General features: G+C 38.2%; 1 protein-coding gene across 2 annotated transcripts in view; it reads left to right on the top strand.

The window, feature by feature from the left end:
• LOC139444174 (nuclear migration protein unc-83-like) overlaps positions 1–21,521 on the top strand; it is a 124,603-nt gene that overhangs the window by 44,741 nt on the left and 58,341 nt on the right. For both annotated transcript variants that reach the window (XM_071225071.1, XM_071225072.1), the window contains 3 exons: positions 11,522–12,445; positions 13,179–13,346; positions 13,559–13,757. In XM_071225071.1, the coding sequence (XP_071081172.1) occupies positions 11,522–12,445; positions 13,179–13,346; positions 13,559–13,757 (1,291 nt within the window). The remainder of the gene's footprint in view (positions 1–11,521; positions 12,446–13,178; positions 13,347–13,558; positions 13,758–21,521) is intronic.

The raw sequence follows: 21,521 nt of genomic DNA, 5'->3' as shown, positions 1-21,521 counted from the left end.
GAATAATAAGTTTGTATTTACACGTGTGTAGATGACAGCTGCGCATTTGATAATGGATGATTTGTTTGTATGAACATGTAAAGACTTGTGTAATGCTATAACAGTGTGGCATTTTGTTTGAAAAGACATTACATTTATTTATTGATGGTGTTGTGTTTAAGTGTTGGGGGGATATCTTCAGGGGATAACTTGAACTTGATGACAAATCCGTAGGGAATAAGTCTCAGTGAACAATACATGAGTGAATATTGCTTTAGTTGTATCAGCATTTTATAGCTAGTCACCATATTCACAGCAGTTAACAATTCATGGATAGGGTCTGTAATGTAAATGTAACGTAAGAAACATTATATGATCATTATGATTCCAGGGATGAATTTGTTTCCAGATTATTACTGAAATAATTACACAAAGAAAGTGATCAGTGTGAATTAATCATGACAGCCATGAATGTTCAAAATTTTGAATCTGTTGCAGAGACATTTCATTTATATTGTTTTAAGTGTTGATCATTAACTTTAATTGACATAATTGACAAATATTGGCTAGGACCCTGTCAACAAACCTGTGTAACATGTGAAAGTCCTATAAACATCATGCGTATATCAACGTTAGTTAAAGCAAGGTTATAACGGTCGCCCTGGTTCAGTCATGATGTTACTGTATGCTGTTCTAATGGAAGAGGTTTTCTCTTGGGTCAAGAAGACTGGCAGGTCATGTTTATTTTGACTGGCATTGTGTGTCCTCACAGTGATGTCCACTGTCGGTGGGAAGTGAACCCTTGTGGTTCTCAGGGGCGACCTGGGTCAAACTGACAGGCCCCGGGGTCAGGCTTCTTCTACTGGGACACCTGTAGTATTCAGGGCTGGGCAGTTTGTTCCACCAGTGTGTTGCATGTCTCTCTTGGCTTGGCGAGCCGGAGGGAATTATTTTGAAACTAAATCATGAATGAAGAGGAGGGATTAAGTTGTTGCTTGTTGTCTCCAGACAAGTATTTGCAGGTTTTGATACAGAAGTATTCACAATGTCGTAAGTAAGGTGTTCTTTCTTCTTCTGTGTATTATTAGATTCAGTTTATTCCCTTGTGACATGTTGTCAGTAAACACTCGGACCAAATCGGATTCTTCTCATGACTTTCAATGCGACATTTACTATTTTTGGAGGTAGGTCTTGACATGATTGAATTATGATGGATTAGCTGGACAGTTGATATTTTTTTATTAAGAGCCAACCCTCCATCTAAATTGGCATTAAATATGAATGTTAGTTTTGTAAGGATACTTCAAGCTTAAGACCATTATTGTCAGAAAACCTTTAATGGTAGGTATTCATAAAATATACAGCTTTGATGACTCGTGAACATATGTTATAATATAACAATTGCAAATATAGACTGCTGGTTGAAAACATCATTACAATACATTTGAAGTGAGTGAGTGAGTATGATTTAACGCCACTTTTGGCAATATTCAAGCAATATCATGGTGGGGGACACCAGAAAATACATTTGTAACAAACTGTATGTCCAATTGATGACATGAATAAGTGATGCGGATTAAAAGAACAGCTATTTATTTCTAATACAGTGAACTGAATTAAATTGAATGGTAAACTAGTTTAGAACTGCAGTGGGGAGAGTGCATGTGCTGTTTCAAGATCATCACAGGGTATGGTATTGACATACTTAGAACCTGTATTGATGTCCTACATATTGATAGGGCCGTTGATACCAGCATACTTGAACTGTATCTCCAGGATATTTGAAGATCCTTCAGTTATGAATAAACCCAACACTTGGATTTTCATCGTCTCACCAAAAGTGGCAGCTATGTGGCAGAGAGCCATTGTATCACTCCAATACTCACAGAGAAAGGTTGACACAAGATCCATAGTCGTTGAGTAGTTCTTGGAAGCACCTATAGGTGTCACTATTGAAGGAGAAGGAAAACAAAAGGTTTCCTGACAAGTCTATGCAAAGTCACTGCATCAAAGACTAGTGAACTTTTGACCGGTACCCTTCAAATTATTACCATCAATATCGAACCAGACCTTGTGATTCAAGCAGGCTTGTCAGATGTCCACAATTAAACCATTGTCCTCTGAAACTGATCAATATTATATTCTCAGTCATTGACACAGTGCTAATCAGAGGGATTTATTTGTGTGCATATTTCGCTAATACCAAGAAAACTACCGAAAGTGTTATTGTACGTTGCAACATGCTTTCCTGCTTGTGTGATGGGAATATGTGTGCATTCAGATATTGTGTGTGTGTGTATTTACTCATGTGTGCGCGTGATTGGTACTATGCCCCTGCACTACACATATGCCAGGTCTGGGGAACAGGCAGAAGGAGAACGCCATCTGGCTGGTTATAATTGAGTGATTCAGTTCTCTAAATTGCATTAAAAAGGGTCCTAAAAAAACAATTGTTGACAACTAATGTTCACCTCCAGATCTTCTTTCTAACCATGGCTCACAGATGAGGCAGTCTCTTGCTCATCAGAAGGTCATAAGAATTGCTTACTTCTTTTTCTCAAAGCAGAAGTTTCATTCAATAAATATTCTTTTGCTGCCTGGGAATAGCTTGATTGGTTTACAATAATGTCAGGAAGTTTGCCAACTGTAAGGAACAGATCATTTGAATTTCTGAAATACGAACTGAATTACTGTAATTCTGAGCCCTGCCAATACACATAAAGATATTTTTAACCATCCTACTCAAGTTGTGAAAGGAATAGTTATACTTTAATAAATAATAAGATATGGACATGTTAAATAAAGAGTATTTTCCAACTGAAGTGAAGTTATGTATGTTTTTATCAAAAGTTCATTTCCTGTCTTAATAGAAGCACTGCATTATTTATAATTCTATACATTTTATATTCCTATTATTTGAACATGCATTCAGATGCAACCTTGTGTTTAGTCCATCAAACCAATGCACACAATCCATGGGGGAAACTGCACCTGTATTTGATAAGAATCAGTTGATGTACTGGGCATGTTGCGTGCCAACTACTCGTCAGCTGAAGATTAAATAGACATATTCCCGTTGTAAACCATGATGGGACACATAATTTAGCATGTTCTCTTATTGATTAATCATAAATGCAGTTACCATGACAATGGTTTTTGAAATTCAATATTGTTGATGTTAGAATTTGAAATGTTTGAATAGGCATACAAATAGGAAAATAATCAATCCACATGGAATGTACATCGTTTCATTCTGTGAGACGAAAGGAAATATATTTGTTTTGAACTTCGATTGATGCTTTGTGACTGTCATAGTATTACTGTTTATCACATCAGTAGTAGCTGTAACGGAAAATCAGTCTTGTTTACACAATTTCTGTGAATTTTGCTTGATAAAATACAAAATTAATGGATTTAATCCTAAAGGAGAACAAAAGGAGTGTCCCATCCATCCCACAAATCCCCACTCATTTGAAGGCCTTATGAGACCATGCAATTCATGCAATTCAACAGTTGCACACTCAAGGTCATTGCCAGTCAGTACTCAGCAACGGCAGGTTTTGAGAGTAGGAATAGCCTTGAGCTGTCATGAGTAATACCTAAGATGTGATACAAGATTTATACCATACTAAAGTGGTGATACAACCAATTACAACTGTCGAATTTTATGTTTGCAATGTATTATTGATGGGACTGAAATAGTAAGCACTGAAATAGTAAGCATGATGCATTATGGACTCAACATTGCTACAGATTATTCCGTCTTTCCGTTATTATTCAGTGTGGTGTGAATATGACATGCATATTTGTTCTGCTAACCTACAATGTACACATATTGTTTACGGTAGATGTGTGAGGGAAAAAAAACCCAGACGTACATCCAGGGCAGTTTCACTGTACTTGTTGCAATGAATATGATATACTACCACAGACGTAGATCAGCTCCATGTTTGTTTTGCATACTAAGTAAATAGGAGATTGCAGGGAAGTATGCACACAACAGAACCATGATTGCATAGAATCTGGTGAAGAAAGTACTTAAGTCGACAATTATTCAGTAGAATGTATGTTTGAGAGAAACTGACAAAGTGTAAAAACATCTGAATGTATCGGAGACATGGCTGACTGTTAGTGTATAAACAAGTGGCCACTTCTGTTGTTGGTTCGCAAGTCATATGAGTGCAACACGGGACTACCTGAGTCATGATTTATGAGAACATTCTTGTCATTTACCATGTTTACAGACATTTACAACACTTCTCTTGCTTATCAACAATCTCTCTACACTGACATGTCGGCCCAGTGGTCTAAGGCACCTCAATGTGGGATGCAGAAGTGCATCCTGTAGATGTTTTGGGACCTGGTGATTGTTGGTTCGAATCCCAGAATTACCTGATTATGATCCTTGGACTTTCAGCACCATACCATTACTTGTGTGGTTTGCTTTAGTGGTTATTGTCTGTGACAAGCATGACTTTGTACATTCCTGTCACATAGAGCTGATATGTAATGAAATACAGCATCATGCCCATGTCACTCAGTCACTTGTTCGAAATAGTCACTAGTGAGAATATTCTGGATATCAGAGACCCGTGAAGATCCAGGGTCTTCAGCAAACCCATGCTTGTCGTAGGGGGAACTGGATCGGGTGGTCAGGTTTGCTGACTTGGTTGATGCATGTCATGGTATCCCAATTGCATGGATCGATCTTCATGATGTCAATCACTGGATTGTCTGGTCCAGACTCGATTATTTACAGACCGCTGTCATATAGCTGGAATATTACTGAGTGCAACAGTTAACAAAATGAAATGGAAACATTTGTCACATGTACATTTACAAATTTTACTTTGATTAATAAATATGTGTATTGATCTGATTATTTGCTAAAGGTAAAAGAACAAAATACATTAAAATAATCAGTTATGTCATATTTTTCATCAAAGATTAGGAACTATCATTCAAGTAAATGTAAAACCACAAATGTTAAATGCCTTCTATTAACCAGCATAGAAGATGAGACAGCCTTCTGTTAGATATATCCTCGTATCATATGTTTTTGGACATCATACATTTTCGGACAGCCGTGTTTATCACGAGTACTCCCGCTATAATGATGGTTGTGGCTTCACACAGACATTTGTTAATACCCAGGTGATGGCCTGTGTTTTATGATAAAGTTGTCTTTTATAAGTGAGTGAGATGTTTTACTGTTGTTCTTGTGATCAGCGAGAAAACAACAACTGTTTCTTAAGTGTCCAAAAACCCATAACAAGGGGATATATATAATGATGTATGTGTGACGGAACATACCACAGGAAAGGCTGTAAGCATATGAACCTCTTCTACATGACATTTTAAGATGTATGCCACTGAATATGATACAGACATCATTGTTATCACTGAATGGCTAGAGTGGAGATTTGTGTGCCCATTGGTTAGGACTATGATCCTAGTGGCAGCTTGATAGTCTGGGTCAAGACAAGCTGTGCTTGAATGCATTGAGAGCCACAGATAATTGGCACTTCAAGCAACTGACAAGTGGACAGCATGTCTGCACTGACCTCACACTGAACTCTGTTGCTGTGGCGAGAGTCGTCTGCCCTTGTTCCTTCTTAGATTGAACAATAGGTAATAAATCTTACTTTATCATTGATTAAAGATTTGTCCTCTTTCACACTGTAGAGTTGTCTGCCCTTGTTCCTTTTTGGATTGAAAAATGGGTATCAAATTTTACTTTACCATTGATTAAAATATTTGATCCCTTTCACACTTTAGTTAATGTTTTCAGAAATGGGCTTGTCAGTATTATGTTCTGGTGAGGATGAAATTATAAAGAATTATTTATTATGGCCTTAGGTCTAAACCTACCTGTAGAGAGTGTAACTGTCTTTATGGCGGTTATCATTACATTCAGCCCAGGTGGTTTTGGTTTACAAAGTTCAGCTGCAAGAACTAATTGGTAGGTTTTACATTTATCATACTCAGTAAATAAAATTCTGGTTGCTAGGAAACCAGTGCTTAACACACACTATTTTGGAAGTCAAAAGTTACCGTAGGCAATTTGTGCACAAGTGGCAGAGGTTTGATAAATACTTCGCACCAGTGTCTGTTGATTATACTTTCCAGCTATGTGAGAATGTTAAAGTCAACAGTAAATATCTCAAGGCGTATCCAGCTTCACACATTTATAAATATGTTATGTATTGAGACCTGCTAGAGTGGAAGACAAACAACAGCATTCAAGGCCCTCAAGTTGAGGTCTAGCAGTTCAAGGTTCTGCATGATGTTTAAGGTCCAAATTCTATTTAGCATTTACAAGTTAATGAGTAAAAATAGATATCTGGGACTTGGTGGTGAAATTATGGTGGATATGTGAGGTATAAATCAATAACCTGCAAACAGGAAGACAAACACACTTGTAACTTGAATCTTGTTATCTTTTAAATGGGGGTTTTCCCGAATGAATAAATGTGGCTTGGAAATTGTTTTTGCTGCATATTTAGCATGTTTCGACCTAAAACTAAATATATGTACATGATGTATGGATTGGAGGAAGATGAGAATGTACAATATTTACAATGTTTTGTTGTGTGTGTCTGATGTAGCCATTATGAGAATACTTGTGTTTTAAATAGAAAATATATCCCTGATTGGTTCAAAAGCATGAATGAATGTCCCAGACCCCTTAAACATGAATAAGGATGGAAAACCTATTCCTAAGTGTCGGCACTTACAGCAACAGCACCCATGTTTCAAAAGGAAAAACGTTTAACACATAATTCCACCTCCAATCTACATCTTCATGTAATCGTAATTGTTAATTTATTTCCATTTCGCTGTCATTTAGGTGTAGAATCAGTTTGATAATGTTGTATATAAGATCTGTGACTAATGCTATCACCTCCACCTCCGATCTACATCTTCATGTAATCGTAATTGTTTATTTATTTCCATTTCGCTGTCATTAAGGTGTAGAATTAGTTTGAGTATGTTCTATATAAGATCGATGACTTAATGCCATTACGCCAATGTGATGCAGCCAATCAGCAGGACTCCACTACCTCGGGGATGTAGATAGTGAGATGAATGAGTTAACCTGGCAGATGCAGTAGGCCAGATAGATGGCGACCCTTGATGTGAAGAGATGATCCCTCTTCCATCTCACCAGGCTGCTGGTAATAAACAGCTGGCTGGGCTGTGTGGAGATGTACCTGCATGTACTGCAGGGATACATCCACACTGGAGACCTGGCTCGCCTGTACTTACTTACCTACCTACCTATATGGAGTGGAGGAAGATGCCAGTCATTATTCCTGTCTAGTGTAAGGGTGATTTTAGGGTTAGGAATCCCAGAATGTACAGTATATGTACAATGTTTTGTTATGTTAGTCCGATGTAGCCATTTTCAGACCACATCAATTTGTCTTTATTGTTGAATCAACCCTTCATTTTGTGAAAATTCAGAAAAAAAAGTGATAAGACATGCTATGTCTAGATGAAAATATTATTTTGAACACCATTTTGTTTATAGTTGGCATAACTTTTTTATCTAGAGTTTTAGGAAATTAATCTAAAATCTTTATTGACATAGTTGCTTTTCCAATGTATCTTGCTGTAATAACCTTTCAATTCTTCAACAAGAAAAAACTTACCCGGCAGAACAAAAACATGTAAAGTGAAAAAGTATTATACTTGCTCTCTCCAGTTTCTTTCTCTTCTCTCTACTGTACTCTTTCAAAATATTGATTATTCACCCATCCTCTAGATGTCCCATCTATCAACCCACCCTTACCCTGTTCCACATCAGAGACAAAACTGATAGGGAAGAACCCCAGAGGATTCAATCCAAGAGACAATGACAATGCCACATGCTGCTTCCAGACTGGTAAACCAGATGCTAATTTATGTTCAAACAGTTGTATTTGTTCTAAATGGCTCTGGACAAAGATGGGATCATTTAACTGCAGGATGTAAGTTTATGTAACATAATATTACGAGTGTGGGGGAGAAACCTGATATCTCTCAATAGGCTCTGCTTTGTCACTTCTTGAACGATGTAATGGACTGGGGTTTTTATCATTAGGCCATGTGTGTTAGGAGTTAGTGGACTGCTGAGAGTTTAAAGAAGCAAAGTGTTTGAGTGAAGGAGGCATGGATGTCGTGTACAGAAACATGAATGTCATGTCGGCATGTCTCTTGGTTTTGTCATGAGTATAAGTGACTGACACTGTCATTTAGAGTGTTGGGATATGCTGTGTGTTTTGACAAATGGAGGTGTAAGAGTCCATGGACGCCAGACCCAGATGTCTTCAGCCAAATGCAACAGGATACAAAGGTTGTCAACCATTACTCTTTGACTGACACAGATTCCTCAAGGTTGGATGTCTTGTTTGGTAACATTTTGGATATTTTGTTGATCACATTTTGGATGTTTTGTGGATAACACGTTTGGTTTATGATAATCATGACAGACATGCATCTATCTTTCTTTCTTCTATGGCTATCATGACAATATATATTTATTCATTCAAGACTGTTCATATAGAGGAGAGATCATGGAATTTATCTTCAAACTGAGCATTTGCTGAGTAACAAGTCATGCATTTTCAACATTACACATTTCCTGACTGTGAAAGTTATGTTATGTCAAACAGGAAACTAGCGTGCACATTGAACTTTGGTCTGTATTGTGCATTTCCTGAAGTTGCCTCGTCACTTGTAAATCTGTAAATGCCATCCCCCTATTACTGTGAAGCTCTGGTTACATTCACTGATGTCCTGGAGTATACCAGACACGGTGCAGCCAGCAGTGAAGGGCTGTTGGATAAGGGGAACACTAGTCTCTCAGAGAAGAATGTGCACATGTACTATTTCAAATGATTCTCACGTTGTAGACTCATTCTCCATTTAGTATTCTTATGGATCTGTATACATAATCACTGGTGAGTCTTGTTGATTCTTTTGAAAAATTCTGAATTTTAATTTGTCTCTTTAAAGTAAAAATGGTCTTGCTGTATGGAAATCTGTATCATTGTTATTAAAGGTACTAATATGTATTTGGAGATGAATGTAATACTTTGTTAGAATTATATTATATATTAACTACAAATTGTATTCAAAATTAAGGATGATGAATCTTCACACGTGCTGGTTATTTTTTATTGTTTATTGTTTAAGATAGATATTTTTCTAAAGAATTCAGTTATTCTCAGGAAGTATTCACGTGTTTAGGATTTAGTATATATATTGATTATGTCTTGAAATAAGATAAAATATTTTCAAAAGTATTTTGTTATCAACTTATGTTATCAAGTGTGAGATATTACCAGTTATTATCACCTGATAAGTAAGTATCGTCATATTGTTCCAGTTGATAACATGTTTAAGAAACTCATTGTTTAGATGACCACAAAGAAATTCGTAGAGGTTGGTCAAAACTGTTGATGTTTTCCATTGGTAATACACACAAGAGGCCAACCATGTTATGCAAGAGAAACGTAAGAGGCTTAAGAGATATGTGACATAATCACAGCAAATCTCCTGTCTACAGACCCACTCAGCCAGAGCATGTTTATTTCAGTCAGGAATCTCACAAGGTGAAACAGCAAACACTTCTCCTACACTGTATGACACTGTGGAGAAATGCGCCACTTTTTGTCATTCCGCTTAAAACGGAAGGGAATACAATTGTCTCACCATTGCTTGCAAGATGGGTTCAAGTATTAAGGGCATTGATGGCTAAGTTTTGCTTCTCGCAATGATGCCTATTTGAATCATGCATAACATATTGCTTTTTTACTAGTGTTATTAAATAAAGTGCTTACTTTGGTAATTCGAGTTATTTAGTTTTTTAACTCCCTCACTGAATTGCATGTTTTTCGCTAAATCTGTTTCAGAAAATGTTTACATTAAGAGCCATTGTTTTGATGCACTGTGGAAGTGTATTTTCATGTTGAAACGCGAACAATTAGGAATTCTTTGTGCGGAATAGATCTCCCTCAACAACTGACTTTGAAGTTTCGTGTAAATTCTGACGAACAACTGATCTTTGATACTGTCATGTAAATTGCAACATTTGTTGTTCACATTAGCACACAGCTGATTTGGCCTCAGTCAATATGCAGGCAGAGTTATCGAATGGTTTTTGTTTACTTTTGGAATTGTGTTTACAGAAGTGACACACTGGTTATCTAAATCCTGTTTATACTGATAAAGACACGACCTTCCTCAAATAGCACCAGCTTCATTTTCATATGTATGTTAGAGGAATGGACAGTGTTGGATGTTGTTCTCATATATTTGTATGTTTCCCTTATTAGAATATAAAAGGGGGGCACGGGTGGCCCAGTCGTCTAAGGCGCCGCGATTCGCTGTGCAGAGTTGCGTCCCTTGGGCACGCCAGAAACCTATGATTGTGGGTTCGAATCCCGGTTCGCCCCGATTATGTTTCTAGGTTTGTCAGCACCATACCCGTGCTCGTGGGTTTCACCGAAGTGGTAAACGTCTGAGACCTGCATCACTTGGGGCTTTCCTCCCACATTAAGCTGACACGCCGCGATATAACTGGAATACTGTTAAAAGCGGCGTTAAACCAAACTCACTCACTCACTAGAATATAAAAGAAGAAATACATATTTGGAATACTGCATCAATAGGTTATTATAATATATTTTCTTAGAAATTTATTCTGGATGAGAGAAATTTGAACTATTTGACACGTTTGAGACCACATTTTAATAGAATGTTCCGAATCCTTTATCAATGAAGGTTTGATCTCCATTTAAATGCAATGCTTTCAAGTCCAATTCTAAAAACTCATTTGAAGAATTATTTCAAAATTGTCATTTGGGTTTTGTTCTTGAAAAACAGACTCACCATGTGTCATTAACTCAACTGTGAAGAAAGAAAGATGTTGAAGAGAGTAAAGAAAGAGTGTGAAAGTCCATCCCTTATGCACAAGGTTATACGTGATGCATGGCTTGTATAATGATGAGTAAAATCTGATTCAAAAAGGGAAATATTTCCTTTATTGTCAGGAACAACTTTGTCTTCAGAAACATGAATTGCATGTTGATGATATGCTGTATTCTATGAAATGGGATGGGATGGGATTGCCCTATGTGGATTAGGCATTGATTCACTATGCTGAAGAGCAGGGTTATATTCTCCATATTGTCCAATGTGTGAGGCCAAGTCTTGGTGTCCCTTTACTGGATAGTTTAGGATAACAGCAATGTGAAACTTAGTCTGTCTTACAGACCCTGATACAAATATATCAAATACAGCCCATGCAAGTCTATAATGTTTGTCAAGTCAAGATTTCTACAGTATCTGAAAATGAAGAGAGTCTCTGGGTTCCTTTTTATTAATTTTTTTAAAGATAATTGAACATGATATGTTCATTTCAGAGACTAGATGTTAGTCTGTGTGAAACTCTGCTTGCTCACTTATTGTAAATCTGTGATAATGTTGATCTTATTGATAAAAACATTTGTTGAAATTTGTGACCAGGATACTTATTGGAATCCTTCTATTTCAGAGTATACTGACAGAGGCGTATGACCAGAGAGAAGCTGTGGACTTGGTAGTGGACCGTGGACAGCGCTACCTTCGACAGCACTCAAATATTGTCTTGGAGGTGGACCTAGATAATTTGGTCTATCTGTGGGATACATACAGCGACAAACTCTACAAACTGAGTGCACACTCCTCCCTGCTACAAGGTGGGAATCTTAGCACTCCAACGCGATTATTCGTCCCAGAGGTTGAAGACACCGAGAGAAGGCTTTTTTGGGATCAACTCGGCCCAAACAAGCCAACTTACAGAGATGTGGATGTTTGTTACTTTCCTGACCGGCCCAGGTCTGAGGGATTAACACAACTGAGGTTGTCCCCACGGTTCCTAGATGGTGTCAAAAATGGGTCAAGGTCAGTAGGGTCAAGGTCAGCAGGAGCTGAAGTGTTGGTGGAGAGAGGGAAGGAGAATATCCCACCCTCTCCGGGATACAGGATTAAGCATGACCATCATGAGACTGATTTAAAGTCAGGGTCTCATCATTTTGAGCTTATATCAAAGGTTTTAGGGAGCAGTAATCAAAAGCGAGTCATGGAGCCCTTGCAGCAAGTGGAACTTGCTAAGGGTGGTGTTTTCGAGATCCATGTGGTCACTCCAGAAAAGAACGGAAAGGATAGTCTCTTGGATACTTTTGCAGAGTTGGATTTACCGACGGAAGCAAAACGGCGGAAGATGAATGGGGATACTCCAAGCAGTATGAGCAGTCGCTCTGTGTCCCCGTCAGCCTTCGACTGGTGGGATGAGAGTCGGAGCAGCACCCCAGGTGGCTCTCCGGCCCCATGCTCACTGGTCGAGTTCAAACGAAAGTATCGCAAGGATGAATTGTGGAAGTCTATCGAGTCACATTACCAATACTTGATGGGCAAGGAGATCATTGAGACATGCAGAGTAAGTAGAACATTATATTATGCACATCAAACAATGAATACATCTTTTATACATATACATTATTTTATGTTGGTACTTTGGTGTCATGCACATAAAAAACACACCTATCTGACAGCAGATTAAGGAAGATTTGATAAAATGAAGAAGCTGATGTCTGCAGCAATGCTGTGTAAGTCATTAACCAAGAAGCAATCCTATCCTCTGTCTTATCTTATGCTCTGGCACTCTTCCCCCAATTATGTTTCAAGGTTTGTCTACCCCATACCCATACCCAAAGTGGTAAACATCTTAGACCTGCATCACTTCGGGCCTTCCTCCCACATTAAGTTGACACACACTGATATGACTGAAATATTGTTCAAAGCACCATTAAACCCAACTGACCCACTCACTCACTCACTCTGGCAATCTTCCTCGTGGTTTAAGTGTTCACTCGTCACGCCGAAGACACGGGTTCGATTCCCGACATGGGTACAACGTGTGAAGCCCATTTCTGGTGTCCCCTGCCGTGATATTGCTGGAATATTGCTAAAAGCGGCACAAAACCAAAACTCAGTCACTCTCACCTATGATTCCAAGCTGCAGATATTGTTCAATTTTAAAAAAACAATTGATCAATGAATTGGATTCACTCATTTACTTTGTATGAAATGAGGTTTCTGTTCCCTCAGAAATGCTTTCAAATGTTTTATTTTTATGCATGTATCTAATGTATTGCAATCTGTTTCATCAGTCCACTGAGAGTGACCTGTCCCTGGATGATGAAGATTTCGCGGGTAATCCCAACGTTTCGTTTGCTGAGTTTCTTCAGCAGTATCGAGAACTCACGGAATGGCTGAATCAGATACATCTTGTTACCAAGAGAAGCTACATGTGTCTCTCTGAGAAGTATCTGAACCAGGTGAGTTGTCTCCCTTTCCTACGCAGACCGTTTGAATGAGTTTGGAAAAGCCATTATGTTTTTGATTGATAATATGCATACTCAGTTATGACACTTTCATTACGTTATAAATTTTAAGTGACATGTCTTAGCTATGTAAAAGATTTATGTTCCTTTTGAACAGTTTCAATTTTAAACGTACTTAAAATTCTGAAACACTCTCTCTTTTTTAGACATACCATGAGGAAATGCTAGAAAGGTCTCCTCGTCGCAAGTTCTTCAACGAGTATGCAAAGCAACTTTTGCTGCGCTACCCTCACATGAAGGATGAGATCGGTACGAGGATGAGCTTCCTTAACAACCAATGGCAGGAAGTTGAAGTTGCCATAGCACCCAAACATGGATGCCATGACAAGAAAAACATGATTAAAGGTGAGTGAGTCAAATGTTGACCGATTGTGTGTGTAACATAAGGATCAAGGTCAGGTCCAAACTGAAGTCAGCATCCATACTGAGGCCACCTTGTGCTAAAGTAACAGCTTCTGTTGACTGCATGAAGAACTGGTATCTACCATCCTATCGGTTTAGCTGATCGGTTACTTAAAGATAGCCGTAGAAACATTAAAAGGCTGGAAGACCTAAAACCACACATGGTCTAAATACGACATCGAATTATCTTTTTGTACACATTGGAGGCACAGGTGGCAGTGTCGTCTAGATGCGACCCTTGGACATACTATAAACCTGTGATTGTGGGTTCACACCGATTATGCTTCTAGGTTTGTTAGCACCAATCTCATACTTGTGGATTTCACGAAAGGCTTTCCTCCCACATTAACTTGATACACTAGGATAGAATATACTCTTCAAAGCGATGCTAAACCCAACTCACTCACTTCTGTAAACATCACCAGTACAACATCAGGGACGGACATTAACCAAGAACGTCTATCAGTCCCAGCCTGAAACGTGATAACATATAGCAATACCAACAAACACCCCACCTCAAAATGTTTGAAATTCTACAGGCCCTTAGGATACCCTTAACATTAACAAAACTGGTCTGGGCTATTGCGCTAGTGCAGAATTCCATCCCAACAATATTCTGATTAACTACGTCTCGCAATAGAATCCACCATTTATTCAATTAAACAAAGTGAAACATTGTTTGTAAAATGATGTTCGAGGACTTTATACAAGTCTAGGCTGTCCATTGATGTGTGCTGCATCTATCTTGCCATCACTCTCCTATGTTAACATGACTTTTGCCACAATTTGGACTTGGCCTACTTGCAAAAGGTTAGAATAACAATGGCAACCTTTAGGTTTGCTTGATTAGGTAAGTGTACACGAAGGTGTTAGGTGCAACAAATGTCACGGAATGGTAATAACTTCTGAAAAAGACACAGGATCTTCCCTTCCACTTAAGGCTAAAGGAAATGGCCCTCAGTTCACAAGATCTTCCTTTCCTCTTTAAGGCTAAAGGAAATGGCCCTCAGTTCACAAGATCTTCCTTTCCTCTTTAAGGCTAAAGGACATGGCCCTCAGTTCACAAGATCTTCCTTTCCTCTTTAAGGCTAAAGGACATGGACCTAAGTTCACAAGATCTTCCTTTCCTCTTTAAGGCTAAAGGACATGGCCCTCAGTTCACAAGATCTTCCTTTCCTCTTTAAGGCTAAAGGAAATGGCCCTCAGATCACAAGATCTTCCTTTCCTCTTTAAGGCTAAAGGACATGGACCTAAGTTCACAAGATCTTCCTTTCCTCTTTAAGGCTAAAGGACATGGCCCTCAGTTCACAGGATCTTCCTTTCCTCTTTAAGGGCTAAAGGACATGGCCCTCAGTTCACAAGATCTTCCTTTCCTCTTTAAGGCTAAAGGACATGGACCTCAGATCACAAGATCTTCCTTTCCTCTTTAAGGCTAAAGGACATGGCCCTCAGTTCACAAGATCTTCCTTTCCTCTTTAAGGCTAAAGGACATGGCCCTCAGATCACAAGATCTTCCTTTCCTCTTTAAGGCTAAAGGACATGGCCCTCAGTTCACAAGATCTTCCTTTCCTCTTTAAGGCTAAAGGACATGGCCCTCAGATCACAAGATCTTCCTTTCCTCTTTAAGGCTAAAGGACATGGCCCTCAGTTAACAAGATCTTCCTTTCCTCTTTAAGGGCTAAAGGACATGGCCCTCAGTTCACAAGATCTTTTATTTCCTCTTTAAGGCTAAAGGACATGGCCCTCAGATCACAGGATCTTCCTTTCCTCTTTAAGGCTAAAGGACATGGCCCTCAGTTCACAAGATCTTCCTTTCCTCTTTAAGGCTAAAGGACATGGCCTTCAGTTCACAAGATCTTTTATTTCCTCTTTAGGGCTAAAGGACATGGCCCTCAGATCACAAAATCTTCCTTTCCTCTTTAAGGCTAAAGGACATGGCCCTCAGATCACAAGATCTTCCTTTCCTCTTTAAAGTTAAAGGACATGGCCCTCAGTTCACAAGATCTTCCTTTCCTCTTTAAGGCTAAAGGACATGGCCTTCAGTTAACAAGATCTTCGCTTTCCTCATTTCAGGAAACCCTCATGTCAAATATATAGAGTTTATTTCCTCCAAGTTTCAGGCCATAGGCCCATAGGACATACATGATATCATTAAAGTGTATGCATAAATACATGAAAAGAATATAATACATAAATAATACATCAGTGAATTGTAAGTGACTCGCGTAATCTAAAAGCTAGGTAGATATATTTAGCAAGTTGTGTAATACAGTGATCCCTCGCTATTGTGCTCTTCGATAAAGCGCTACCTCAGTTACTACGCGCGGTAATGCATGGCTCCCAAAATTTATGTACACTTTTAACACTGAGATTTTTACACAGACATGATTGTATTGTTGTTCATTTGCACATAACGCTTCCCATTGCATAATCAACCGTTTATCGCTGAATGGAGTTCTAATAATCTGTTTGAAAACATCCGCAGCAAGTCCCGGATTGTTCTACAAGTTAACTTTTCACACTATACATCCTTTGATCTCAGAAGTGCATGCATGCAATAAAAGAGAACCACAAGCAAAGTTTATATTCTTAATTAGGGGCAATCCAATTCTAGGCGACACTGTCAACTCACACGTAGTTGCTGTCACAACACAGCGGTCATTCCTTTTGTTTCGGATCAAGTAACTGTATCAAACCAATTAATCTGGCTTGAATTGTGTATCTATATTTGTATGAATGTGTATGAATGCGCATAGTGCTGGTCAAAACTCTCGTTTTCTGTATTTTAAGCAACATGCCCAATCAATGCCACCGAAACAATCTGTACTTGTGTAATGAATTGTGATTGGCTCTTCGTTCATAGCGTCTGTTACTACCATTATCGATCGATATTCTCATGCAAGTAGACTACATTCACATTGACCGTGACAGTTAAGGCTTGTAAATAATAACAAACGGTGAAAACATAATGGATATATATTTTTACACTATGAACGGTAAACAACTTGTATCATTGCAATGTGCGAGACAAGGCAAAGATCGTAAGATTGGCCGCGCGCTGTCCCGCCTCGGCCTCGGTTAAACGGCTCATTGTCTACAACACCCACCAATTATTTGGACCCAATTGGTAGCGTTGTAGCGAGGAACCACTGTAGTGTATTTATATTTAGAAGACATAAGATTTACAAACTTTTCATATGATGGATTAGTGTGAAAATATGTATCAATAAAATGTAAACATAATGTTGAATATGAAGTACAAATAAGAAGGATATTCATTTTCAATGTAGTTGAAGTCCAATTTTTGACATTGTGGGCAAAATCTTTTGTTTTCATGTCAAATGTCAAATATATACCTTCGGATTAACCTTTCACATGATTAGAAAAATTACATTTTTAAGTCTCAATGGTTGTATTATGATGTTTTTTCATGCGATGAAATGGAAGGTGTAGAGTGACAAGTTCTTCTGTCTAGAAAGAATTAAGACTATGTGATACAGAAAGTATGTATACACAAGTAGATAAAAGGTACGTTCAATAAACTCAGGCTTGCACATGTAATTATTGTATCTCATTAACTGTGAATAAATATTTACAGGGGTAGTAGCCCAAACATTTAAGACTCCTATAGATAATAATCCAATGATTTTAAGAGAAAATAAGTTATCATTCAATCATCATGTCCTACCACTCCAAGAAGGACTTTTTACAATTCACAATGACACATAAGACTGTGGGAAGTTGTATCTGGGTCAAGCACGGTTATGGGTTGTGTGACTGTCTGAGTGCACGTTCCTGCAGATAAACATGTGACATTATGCCTTTTTTTCTATGTCCTTGATAAGCACGAGGTAGAGATTGTAGTAACTAGTGTGTGTTTGATAACCTTTTGAATTTTTTAGGCACTTTTTTTAGATGATCTTGAAATTTGGCACTGTTACAGTGTTACAGTTAATTTAGATAAGAATGAAATTGACGTGAGTGGAAATTAATATGAGAAAGGGGTAAAGACATTGCTATGAATAATAGAACAATGTTGGTTTGGAAGTTGTAAGTAAACATGTTATTGCAGGTATGTTATTTGTTTCGTTTGTTTTTTGTTTAACTCTGCACTCAGCAATATTCCAGCTATGTGACGGTCTGTAAATAATCGAGTCTGGACCAGACAATCCAGTGATAAGTATCATGAGCATCGATCCACACAACTGGGATAAGATGACATGCATCAACCAAGCTAGTGATCCTGACCGCCTGATCCTGTTAGTCGCCTCTTCCGACAAGCATAGTCACCTTTTACGGCAAGCATGGGTTGCTGTAGGTATGTTAAGTGAAATGTAGTGTTCGAGAATATGTTAATTAACTTTGAACCATGGTGGGACTGTTGTTCCTAACCCAGCTTATAGAAAACGGTTTAATCTTCTCACAAGGGTGATTGTGGGAGAGGAAGAGTCTCTATTACCTCATGGCAACCAGTGGTTTGTAATTGAGAGGGCCCATGGGTGCTTGAAGCCTTCTATGGTATTTCAATCTGGGGACCTTCTAAAAGTCTATCTTTGAATGTTAGGCTTAGACAAAGAACCCTTGACTTTCATTCTTTAATTTAGACACTGGCAACTAAATTGAGGAATTGGTGTCACACAGGCTTCTGTGTATGAAAAGTTCATGGAAAGATGAGCATCTGGGATACAGTTGTAATGGGACTGGAGGATTCAGCTCACATTGTTGATTACAGGTTTTTTCCAGTGCAGACCGGAATACTTTACAGTCATAGAAATTAATTTGTTTAAGACTAGTCCAGAGGACTATTGTAAACCTTATGTCACTCGTCTTCAGAGTTTGTGTCTGGTCCTGCTTGAATGAAACCAACCTGTTTACAATGGTTACATTTTCTCTCAGTTGTATTTAGTTCCAATTTGCATCTAAATTTTTGCTTTGAGAACTGGTTCAGAATTATGTCCCTCAGAGTCAATCAGGACTACCATTATGGCAATTTTAATTGTCCTCAGTACAATTAAGTGGTCTCGAGCTAGCAGACCAGCTTAATTTTCAAAGGCTGCTTTACCAGTGCATATAGCTGTTGTGGCTTAAACCTGACTCTCACACACTCCTGTTGTCAGAACATAGCATATTGCACAGAAGCACAGCATTGAAATATAATGTGACTATCTAGATGTTAGAATTATCAAAATCTTTCACGTTACACATAAACACACCACTGAAATGAAATGTGAAAATCTAAATATCAAAATATTGGTATTATCAGTGATCATGTTTAAGATGCACATTTCAATAATACATTCATACTATGTGAACTGTGGAAGGGGAAGTATAGGACTCAGTTGTTGAAATGACCCGTGAAGATCCGGGGTAGAATAGGTCTTCAGCAACCCATGCTTGCCATAAAAGATGACTATGCTTGTCACGGGATCGGGTGGTCAGACTCGCTGACTTGATTGATGCATGTCATCGTATCCCAATTGCTTTGATCAATGCTCATGACGTTAATCACTGGATTGTCTGGTCCAGACTTGATTATTTACAGACTGTCGTCATATAGCTGGCATATTGCTGAGTGTGGCATAAAACAACAACCAAACAAACACACAGATGTTGAAGTACCAGACATTCCAAAAATGTTTTTAATATTATCATCACTCCCATATTTTTCCTTCAGGGGAAACGTGGTAAGATTGACAGACGAGATAAGCAAACATTCTTGTTAATCAAATATCGAACTGTTATAGAAAACACAGCAGCCACAGGACTGGACTGCATCTTTATGTATATTGTCCTCTTAATTATCTTCTGCAAAAAAGGAAGAAATGCTAACAAGACCTCCCTGCTATTAAATAACACCTCAACAACCTGGGGAAAGTCGTGATCAAATATTGCAACAATAGGCTTTGTATTCCATGGATTGTGTGTGCAGGCCCTGTTGTAGAAAAATGTGGGTTTGTTGCGATGTAGACATACAAGAATCTGGTGTTGACCTTTTCTTCTGAGAGACAACTTGCCTGGCCGTCTTGTACAACATCACTGTTGGGATAGGGTTATATGTGGAAAGACGGTGTCATGGCCGTGCTTGACCATATGGCTTACAGCTTGATGTTACTGGGTTAACAAGGGAAAAATCATAAATGGTGTTTGACTGCTTATGGTCACACACACATGGAAAAAATACAGGATATTTGTGATAAACTACATATTTGCAAAAAAAACATTCAACAATCCTCATGTGTTAACAGCAACTATCACACCTTTTGGTAAATTTTCAAGGCTAAGCATTATGACTTGTTATTAAGGGTGCGTGGTATTACCAGTATATCGGTAAATTAAGGTTAATTCTGTGGGTGATACGTATCACAATATCATGTTTTAATGCTTGGTATATTGGGTGATTTCAAATTGTGATATTTATCATGTGTTTAATGTTATACACCTGCCAAATACATGTACCTTCAAAATATTTCCTTAATTCCAAAATGCAAGTTCACATTCCATCACTGTCCTGGAGCATGCATCCTTGCATATTTTTTGAATGAGTAAACATTATGCTGTTCCAGCATCTCGTTTTGTTCCATTTATGAACTTCAATTCCTGCATTGATGTTTCAAATTGCTTCTGAATTCAAAATTTGAATTGTGCAATATATTGTGATGCGTATTACAATACAGCCTTGTGCATTGTGAAATACTGTGATGCACTTTAAACATCCAATACCCATCCCTACTTGTTATGAACATCGGGGATGAAGGAGACAGGCATCCCTGTCTACAAGCTATGTATTGTAGGCATTAAAATGTACAGTTAAGTGCATTCACACAACGTGTGGCCATGGCTGGCTGCAGTGAAGCAGATCACAGCAGGATTAATTGCCTGATTATTGATTATACATGGCTTGGAGTAGAATAAAGGGACAAATTTGAGCAGTAAATGTTGAATTGTTTATAGATCAGGCAAAATGAATCTTATGCTCAAAGGAACTTGATGTTTTCAATTATTTTGAGTGAATGTATTGAAAGCACACATCCATATCGCTTTGTGCCTGTTGAGATATTTATTGTTGTTATTCATTATTTGTAACAGGCTTCACTCAAAGCCACACAGTTAAAAAGGAAATGAGTGCTACATCGATAATCTCTGTGTCGACCTCCAATGGACTACCATTGAATATCCACATTTTCAGATGAATTTGAACTGAAGGTGACAGGAGTTGTGTCCCTTATATGATTGCACCTTTCAATCGCAAGTGAATGTGAAACAAAATAATACAGTACAATATTTTTGTTTTCTCTTCTTGTGCAGGAATAGTTTGCAGATATATATTCTTTACGATAAAAAGTCATTATATTTTGATAATCATACAATAACAACAGTGTGTAGCTTTGAAGCTCTCATAAAATCTCCCTGCAATCTTTGCAAGTCCAGGTGATCTCCATGTACACTGTATGACCAGACTATTACGCCCTGTTAACAAAGTCGCCTTATTTGCAGCCATAAGTATAGAATGGACAATGTAAATGTTCTGATTTCCAAAATTTTGTGTTTTGACTGTACATTGCATTGCTTGATGTGAAAAAGGTTATAGCTTGGTGTTTAGAACTATGCCTATTCCCTCTATGTATCCCTCTGTGTTTATTATCCCCCGCCTCATCTTTGACTTGAACAGGACCTGTGAAGATCTGGGGTAGAATAGGTCTTCAGCAA

The sequence above is a fragment of the Haliotis cracherodii genome, unplaced genomic scaffold (assembly GCF_022045235.1).
Source record: "Haliotis cracherodii isolate W230 unplaced genomic scaffold, xgHalCrac1.p SCAF_5, whole genome shotgun sequence".
NCBI lineage: Eukaryota > Metazoa > Mollusca > Gastropoda > Lepetellida > Haliotidae > Haliotis > Haliotis cracherodii.
This window is presented reverse-complemented; position numbering and strand designations above follow the sequence as displayed.